Raw genomic sequence first — 8,685 nt, 5'->3', positions numbered from 1 at the left:
TAATTAGGCCAAGAAAAGACAACTAAAACCCATAATTTTTCATTGAGTTGTAAGCGTGGAAGGTTCATTGGATTTATTTTAATTAATATCTAACATTGGAAAGAGAATTAGAGAAAGAGAATTAGGGATAAAGTTTATTCCTCTTTCCCATCAACCCAATGGCTAAAAGAAAAAGAAAGAGAAAAAGAGTTGAAAGAAAAGAAAAAGAATAGACAAGGAGAGTGGGCCAGCATTCATTTTAACTTGATGTGTACAACAAACCATATGATTTCTGCCCTAAACAAAAATGTGCACTTTATGAGAATTTACATTTCCTTTTCATTAATAAATGGAAGAATGATATTTTTCATGTGTGGTATTATGGAAGGTTAGCTGCATTTTTCAATTGGAATTTGACAACAACTATATAAGGTATATTAATTAATTAATTTATTTATTTGAAATTTGGGTGTTACTAAGTGTTATTATTAAAAAAAAGGGAAGACATGCTTATAAAAAAGAGAATATATAGAGATAAAATTAATATTGTGAAATTAATAGAAAAATTCAAATTTCAATCTTATATAATTAAAAGAGAAAAGATTAGGAGTTTTATAAAATAAGAAAAAATTATGTAAATTATTCTTTAATTTGCAATAATTTTACTCTAATCAATATTATTTCTATCTGTTTTTATTTATCACATTAAATTTTTTTTATATAAAATTATCTATCATATTTAAAATAAATAAAAATTAATTATATTTTTTTAATTTTATTTTTCATCTTTACTAAATAGATAGGCGAGGCAGTAATAAATTTCAACTTTCCATGGGTAGGCTTATTAAATGATGTTTCACCGACACATTTTAAACTTATCTTCCATTTTGTGAATTGTCCATCCATGGCCTCAACTCAACCATAGACGTTGGCTGCACTATTGTTCTCAAATTGATGAAAAAACGTAAAGCGATTTTAATTAAATATTCTTTAATAATTATATTTTTTTACCAATTCTGATTAAAATTAAATCGATAAAAAATAAATGAAAAAAAAAAAACTTTTCTTGAAAGAAACATGGGCGGGTGGCGTCTGTCCGACACAGAGTTCCCAAACGACAACCGAACTCTGTGGCGCCTGTCTGGGGTGGGACGAACGCATAGATGTCCAGTGCTGAATTAGGTTCACGATAAAAATACAAATATCTATCCGAATCATTGCTTGAAAATTTGTCGGTTTTGCCTAATTGATTTGCTCCACTACGAACACATGAATTATTATTATTATTATTATTATTATTATTATTATTATTATTATTATTTTATTTGAACACTGCCTTAATATCTTGCCGTTGCGTTATTGGATTCTTAATAATTATTGTATGTTCTTAGCTTCTTTTCTAAATGGGTATCATCATAATAGGTTCTAGCGATTTTTATTAATTTTCATTTAAAATTTTTATCTTAGGATTTAATGGGAATGGATACACCAACACTTTGATGGCCTAATCTTTCATTACAAAAGAGAAAACCTATGAATAGTTGAGTACTGACAAGCAACTTAACGAATGGAAAGCTGGGGTTAAGAGAGAGAGAGAGAGAGAGAGTCGAAAGTCCGAACTAAACCTACCACGAAGTAGAAAACAAACCTTTGAAGAATGGTAATCATGGACTTTGATTTTTGAGATACCATAGCCACGATGCTTCGAGAAAATCGTGTTTTCACTATTAGCTGATGAAAAGGAAGTCAAGCAAATCCCACATTAAAGAATTCAATACATTTCTGAGTTTTTCAACCATGATATCACCTACCCATTATGAAGAATCTCTCTCTCTCTCTCTCCTTCACCAACCTTCTTACTCAAAAGTACCACTTACTCTGTTCTTTTAGCTCAACTGTTTAGCTTTTCGCTTGATCAGTTCTAGTAAACCTTCAATTTATCTGCAACAAAAGTAACTATATTTCTGTTACCATTCTCTAACCTCTGCAAAACGCAGTGCTTAATCTCATAAGAGAGTACAATTGAGGTTCTTGCCACCTAATCCATTCACCAGCCAGTCTTTCTGGATTCTCATTGTGGTCTCATTCTATGGTTGTTTCTTTAAGCCAGGCCCATGTTTTTCTTCATAATATTATTTCAGTTTCTGTTACTTTCTTTCGTTATCTCCTTCTTAGTTTGATGGCTGGGTGAGAACTTTGTAGATCTTGAGATTTGATCTCCTGTTTCTTTAAGAATGAAAATGGGATTTCAGGTGGGTCTTTTGCTGGTGATCATACGCGTTGCTGCTTGTGCTTTTTCAGTTCTTGGATCTGCAGGTAATGGGGTTTGATCTTTTAGTGATTTGAGTTGGTTTTTTCATTGAATTATGCATGATCCATTCATTTGATTGATCAACAATACGTGTGAATTTTGAATTTGGATTGAATTTGAGAATCTGGGTTCTATAGCATACCTGTTTCTATCATCGACAGGAAAAGAAACATGCTCTACACCTTTACTTTTGACTGTCGGACATTGAATTTTCAGAATTGGGTAGGTAGAAGAGTGAAGAGTTCTTTCGTTTTTCTTGTTTTTTTTCCTCCTCATGATCTATCTCATGAATGCCCATTTCTAAAGGGCAATTGGATTTTAAATTCTTTTTCAGTTTCTAGATTATGCCAGTATGTCCTAAGGTTATTTTAGAGTTAGGAGGATTAGTTTCTGTTTATTTTTTAACTAAACGTTAATTAATGTTTAAGCATTGATTAATGATTCCATAAGTCAATGACAGTGCTGTGTTTCTAAAGCACCAATGAACTTTTTGCACTATGATATTCATTTTTACATCTTTTTGCAAAATGGATTTTCTCAAAAAAAAAAAAAAAGAAAAAAATACCCACTGGCAAGTAGAAAGATAATTCCTTGCAGAATAATCTCTCTGGGTTTTCTGGTTTGTTTCATCCGAATTTCATCTTCTGCGAACCATTTCACTAGTTAGCTACAACAAATATTTCCCCTTCCTCCCTGCCTTATTCTTTCACCTGTAAAGGCATACTCTTTACATAAAATTATCATTAGTATTCAGCATTGTTTGCATATTACTAGCAATTCGAGAGCTGCTTAATTTGTTGCATATTACTATGGAATCATCTACATTTTTGCATATTACTTGCAGCTTATGAGCTGTAACATCTATATTATGTGTCCAAAATTTCAGAAAGCTGCTGCTTAGGTTCTATAGCTTGTAATGCAATAAGAGAGTTTGCAATAATTTTTGGAGCCAATAATTGCATATCGTAAGATAGCTTCACAAACCAGTTCTTAGCTGTAGCTTCCTCTTGCCAACCAAAAGATATAGCTTCACATTCACTTGCAAATCAAAATATATTCTACTACCACCAATAGCAATTTATTCCTGTTTCATATCTGAAAGAGAAAGCTTAGTCTAACCTGTTCTGCTCAGAGGTACTTTGAATACTACTGCTTTCATAAGCTCTTATATGGCATTAAAAAAGTTTGTGGATATATCCAAATATTGAGTTTATAAAGTCCCAAAATAAGCGAAGCTTACACATTTCAGCGACTGCATGATTGTGTCCACTCATATTCTTGTAGCTTAGATCATCGAGGCTGACTTATGCTGCTTAAAATAGGCACTCAAAGGGAGGTCTATATTACTCTTGTTTCTACATGTGTATTTGTTCGGGATTGCTTGCCAAAGCACTATCATGCAACTTGATTAAGGTGGATCCCTCTTTAATTAATGGTTGGTCTTTTCATATCATTTGCCAATTGCCACAGAAACTGTCTCATCTCCTAGACAAGCACCTTCCAGTTTCAGCAGGAATAGATATGGAAAGCTGAGCAGTTCACCACCTGTCAAAGAATCCCACATTCCCTCATCTGTAGATCACTTTCCAAATGAAGGTCAGAGAAGAATCTAGCATAATTTCCACTAGTAGAGGAATATAGGTGGATTATGAAATTTTGTGATCATAAGTATCAGCTATTAAAAGGTATTTTCCTGTTGCAGCCCCACCCAACACCATTAAGCCTTCAAGTATTGCTCTTCCGCCTTCTATATCATCGTTTCAAAGTCCTGCAAAGAAGTGGATGCACAGTCCTACATATTCACCTTCAATCTCAAGTAACAGAAATCTTCGTCATCATCATGCAAGGAATCATCATAGCACTCCTGGACCATCTTATTTGATTCCTCCACCAAGTTACAATCAAATAGGCATGATTCTCTGACCTGAAAGATCCTCCATCAATTTATTATGTAATTCCTATGTTTTAAAACTAAGTTCTGAGCATCTTTTATGGAATACACAGCTCCATCAGTCCCTTCGTTCCACTCTTCTTCTCCTTCATCAATGAGCTGGGATTCTCTTGCACCTGCATTATCACCAACTGCACCAAAGAGCCATTTTAGTGGTACGTGAAATACTTGGTTTAATCTTGGATTTCATTAACTCATTTATAGTGATTGTTCAAAGCACCTCGTTGAGTTGATTTTTTTGCTGGTAACAAGTGCACATCCATCCTCCTGCAATGTCTCCATTGAATTCTAACTTGAAGAAGATGAAGGCTCCACAACCATCACAAATTTTGTCTCTACCACCTCCACCTCCAAATGGAGGTAAATATACACTCAACTCTTGCCACTCTATATCCATTTAATCTTTTTTTCATGTTCGGTGTATCAAGCATATCTGTATCTCATGGATTTTATCTGTACTGTAGATTGTGCATCAGTAACATGCGCAGAACCACTAACATATACTCCTCCTGGGACATTTTGTGGATGCGTATGGCCTATTCAAGTTAAACTCCGTCTTGGTGTTGCAATATACTCATTCTTCACTTTGGTTACAGAACTGGCTGAGGAAATTGCAGCCAGTGTTGCACTAAACCACTGTCAGGTTCGCATTATGGGAGCCAACGCAGCTAGTCAGCAGCTAGAAAAAAGCACTGTTCTCATCAACCTTGTACCAGAGGGAGTAAAATTTGCTGATAACACTGCATTATCAATCTACAAGAAATTCTGGAACAGACAGGTTCTCATAAAGGCTTCCCTCTTTGGTTCCTATGAAGTATTATATGTTCACTATCCAGGTTATATTTTGATCCTTCTCGACATTTTTTAGGATAATTTATACTCCTTTTGTGCCTTTCATAATTTCATGCTCAGTCTGGGAGTTCTTAGGGCATATTCAATCAAGACAATTTTACTAACGAAATGGTTTGTTAAAATGAATGTGCACTTCCTGTTTCGTTGAGAAGAGGTTTCGAAATTGTGTACTGAAGTATTTGTCCAAATATCATTTCCCCGAATAGTTCTTGAAATAAATAAAATTTCTTGCTATGTCAATACTGCAAACCCACCAATTATTTGAAGTTCAATGAGCCTATAGAAGTTGTTCTTCCCTTCTTTTCAGAGTTTTGTCTAAATAAACAAAATTTGGACCCCTTTAGATCTGGCTTTTTGTATTCAATTCTTACCTCTGAAGCTCATTCAACCTGCAGGTCTTCCACCCTCTCCACCTTCACCTTTGAGCATTTCTACTATAGACGATGAACCGTATCCTGGCCGCAACAACAATGGAAGGACAAATAAACCTTTAGGAGTTGATGTGACAAGGAGAAAGAAAGATGGGCTTGGTGGAAGCACGATAGCTGTGATTGTTCTCTCCTCTTTCACTGCCTTGGTTATATTTATGGCAATTGCCTGGCTTTTTATGTTGAAATGTGGAAATTGTGTTCATCAACCTCAGCAAGCTCCACAAGCCTCAATGACCTCCCCTGCAAAGCCATCAGGTACTCTCATCTTGACCAGTATATCCTAACTGTCTAGGCAGTCCTCAAGTTACGCACCACTTATATTGTGAAGTTCATTATCCTTCTTGAATCTAGACTTCACAGCTATTGATTCCAATTTTATTTCAACTCCAGTTTTATGGTTTAGTTTGAGTTTTTTTCCTGAAAACATTTCCAAATAGGTCCTGAGATCTCACTTACCAATGTTTGCTGATGTTCCCATATCTAACTTGCAATTTTTGGGTGTCACTAAATTGCCAATCAATCTTTATTTCTTGTAGTAATCTGAACTTAATCAGATTCATTCAGAGTTCAGTCTAAATTATATATCATTATTCCCAAATAAAAAAAAAATTATATATCATTATCTACACTTGGCAGGAACTGCTGGGCCTATGATTCTTGGGGGCATTCCTAGTTCTTCATCAATGTCCTTCAGTTCTGGTGCCATGACATATACAGGACCTGCAAAGGTTTACTCCTTGAATGACATAGAGAGGGCCACCAATAAGTTTGATTCTTCAAGGATCCTTGGAGAAGGTGGCTTCGGGGTTGTCTACAGTGGCCAGTTAGATGATGGAAGGAAGGTGGCTGTGAAGGTTTTGAAGAGAGATGATCAACATGGTGGTCGTGAGTTCTTGGCAGAAGTTGAGATGCTTGGAAGGCTACATCACAGAAACCTAGTTAAATTGATTGGTATTTGCACAGAGGAGCATACCCGCTGTCTAGTCTATGAACTTATTCCAAATGGAAGTGTTGAATCTCATTTACATGGTGTGCATAGATCCTTGAAAAAAAATATTTTGACTTCTTTCTATATTTCAAAATGTATGATATTTAAATGTTGACAAACCATTTTTTTCAAAAGTGATTTCTCAAGATGTTCCTTTTTTTTTCTCCCCTAGGAGTTGACAAGGAAACTGATCCACTAAACTGGGATGCCCGAATGAAGATTGCCCTTGGTGCAGCTCGAGGCCTAGCCTATTTGCATGAAGACTCAAACCCTCGGGTTATACATCGGGATTTCAAGTCCAGTAACATCTTGTTAGAACATGATTTTACACCTAAGGTTTCAGATTTTGGATTAGCTCGAGCAGCAATGGAAGAGGAAAACAAACACATCTCAACACATGTTATGGGAACTTTTGGGTATGTTTATGTTTTTTATTCTGCTTATATAAGGCAACTAAGAGGTAATCTTGAAGGATCTCTGTCTCTATATCTGTTTATGGAATTAAAGCTCTTTATAGCTACTTCTTTCTTTCTGCAGTTGTTTCCTTAAAATCTGAAAACCTAGCTAATTAGACTAATTTCTTGTTCACAGTTACTTGGCTCCGGAGTATGCAATGACAGGACATCTTCTTGTGAAGAGTGATGTTTACAGCTATGGTGTAGTCCTCCTTGAGCTCTTAACTGGGCGAAAACCAGTGGACTTGTCACAACCACCAGGTCAAGAAAATCTTGTTGGTTATGCTCGTCCACTCCTCACAAACAAGGAAGGTTTAGAAACAATTATTGATCCAGCTATAAAGTTTACTGTCTCCTTTGATACTATAGTCAAAGTGGCGGCAATTGCATCAATGTGTGTGCAACCAGAAGTATCTCACCGTCCTTTTATGGGTGAAGTAGTTCAGGCCTTGAAGCTTGTTTGCAATGAATTTAATGAAATGAAAGTACAGAGATCAAGCAGTCAAAGCTATGAACACCTCCTTACTGATGTAGATAGCAAGAACACAAGAGTTTCGTATGAGATTATGGAAGTTTCACAATCCCATCACCCACTGCCATTATCAACATCTGATTTGTTTACAATATCAGTGGGACTTGAGGAGCAGGAATTTGGGTATTTCAGGAGGCATTCTAGCTCAGGGCCTTTGAGAACAGGAAGGAGAAGACAATTCTGGCAGAGATTAAGAAGTTTGTCTAGAGGCAGCATGAGTGAGCATGGATTTTCACTTAAATTATGGTCAGGAACCAGTTAAATTTTGCCAAAGCAGGAAAATTCCACTGTGTGCACATTGCTGTAAAATGCAGACACAAACTTCTTGTGAACAGGTCAGGACAATTTCAATATAGTTTTCAAGAGTGGCTTTTGGTGATGCCCAAAACCAGCAATGAAGTTAAATCTGGTTCTTGACAGATTCAATCTGCAAACTATCAGCACGATGAGCAGATAAAATGATTTTATTGTATATCCTTGTTTCCAATGAGGTTTTGATCTCAGTTTTCCTCAAGTTCATTTCATGCTGCAATTTCTTACATTTTCATTTGATGTTAAAAAAAAAAAAAAAAAAAAAAAAAAAACCCTCTTGTGAAGAGACCAAGTTCATTTAGTAGGATTGTAGCCTAATGCAGTGATTCTAAGATGACAATCATCCAGAAAGGGGTCTAGTTTGCCGGTAGAATACAAGCTACCTGAGTTCTTTTCTTGCAAGATAGCTGGATCCAGGAGTTGTTTAGACGCGAAAATATCAGAACGCAGATCAATCCATTTGTTTACCATCATCAATTCCTGCAGAAAATGGCTCAATAGACTAGTCTTGGCAGAGGAGCCTCATTCGTGCACAGTTACAACAATTTAAAGTGCATTTTCTTTATTCCTTTCACTATTTGTGCATCAAACTCTTCGTAGATTCGCAAGAGGTGTAATGATCTACAATCACAATCATAGAGCAGACTAAGGATAATAATTCAGCGTGCATGTTACAAATGATTCAATGATTAATTTACTCTATTTTCTTTTAAAAAAAATTGTATTGAACTGCTAATTTAGGTTTGGTTCTAATTCCGGATTGGGAGGAGACCATCCTATAAATGGTTCTAGGCTAATCTAATCTCATGAACCATTAACTTGAGCCAATTTCGAACATAATCCATATCCAACCAAAATCAAATTTAGAACCTTC

At 35.6% G+C, this 8,685-nt stretch overlaps 1 protein-coding gene across 2 annotated transcripts; it reads left to right on the top strand.

Annotated features, from left to right (window-relative positions):
• Nucleotides 1-1,515: 1,515 nt before the first annotated feature.
• On the top strand, nucleotides 1,516-8,469 carry LOC110642313 (receptor-like serine/threonine-protein kinase ALE2). Of its 2 annotated transcripts, XM_058150623.1 has the most exons (11): nucleotides 1,517-2,071; nucleotides 2,232-2,295; nucleotides 3,761-3,886; nucleotides 3,993-4,199; nucleotides 4,295-4,396; nucleotides 4,494-4,601; nucleotides 4,706-5,077; nucleotides 5,489-5,779; nucleotides 6,161-6,553; nucleotides 6,685-6,928; nucleotides 7,104-8,469. In XM_058150623.1, exons 1-11 carry the CDS (start codon nucleotides 2,069-2,071, stop codon nucleotides 7,759-7,761), a joined length of 2,568 nt encoding a protein of 855 aa, XP_058006606.1. In that variant the 5' UTR covers nucleotides 1,517-2,068; the 3' UTR covers nucleotides 7,762-8,469. The 2 variants fall into 2 exon arrangements, with proteins under 2 accessions (XP_021649998.2, XP_058006606.1); XM_021794306.2 differs by having other exon boundaries at nucleotides 1,516-2,295.
• The last annotated feature ends 216 nt before the right edge of the window (nucleotides 8,470-8,685 follow it).

This window comes from Hevea brasiliensis, chromosome 1, assembly GCF_030052815.1.
Source record: "Hevea brasiliensis isolate MT/VB/25A 57/8 chromosome 1, ASM3005281v1, whole genome shotgun sequence".
NCBI classification, from domain to species: Eukaryota; Viridiplantae; Streptophyta; class Magnoliopsida; order Malpighiales; family Euphorbiaceae; genus Hevea; species Hevea brasiliensis.
Note: the sequence above shows the minus strand (reverse complement) of the source record. Positions and strands in the feature narration are given on the sequence as shown.

Bases quoted from the DNA above. Each gene is read 5' to 3' on its own strand.
- LOC110642313 (XM_021794306.2), top strand. From the start codon at position 2,214: ATGAAAATGGGATTTCAGGTGGGTCTTTTGCTGGTGATCATACGCGTT. The intron at 4,602-4,705 runs GTAAATATACAC...TCTGTACTGTAG, and splicing joins ACCTCCACCTCCAAATGGAG to ATTGTGCATCAGTAACATGC. The intron at 5,780-6,160 runs GTACTCTCATCT...TACACTTGGCAG, and splicing joins CTCCCCTGCAAAGCCATCAG to GAACTGCTGGGCCTATGATT.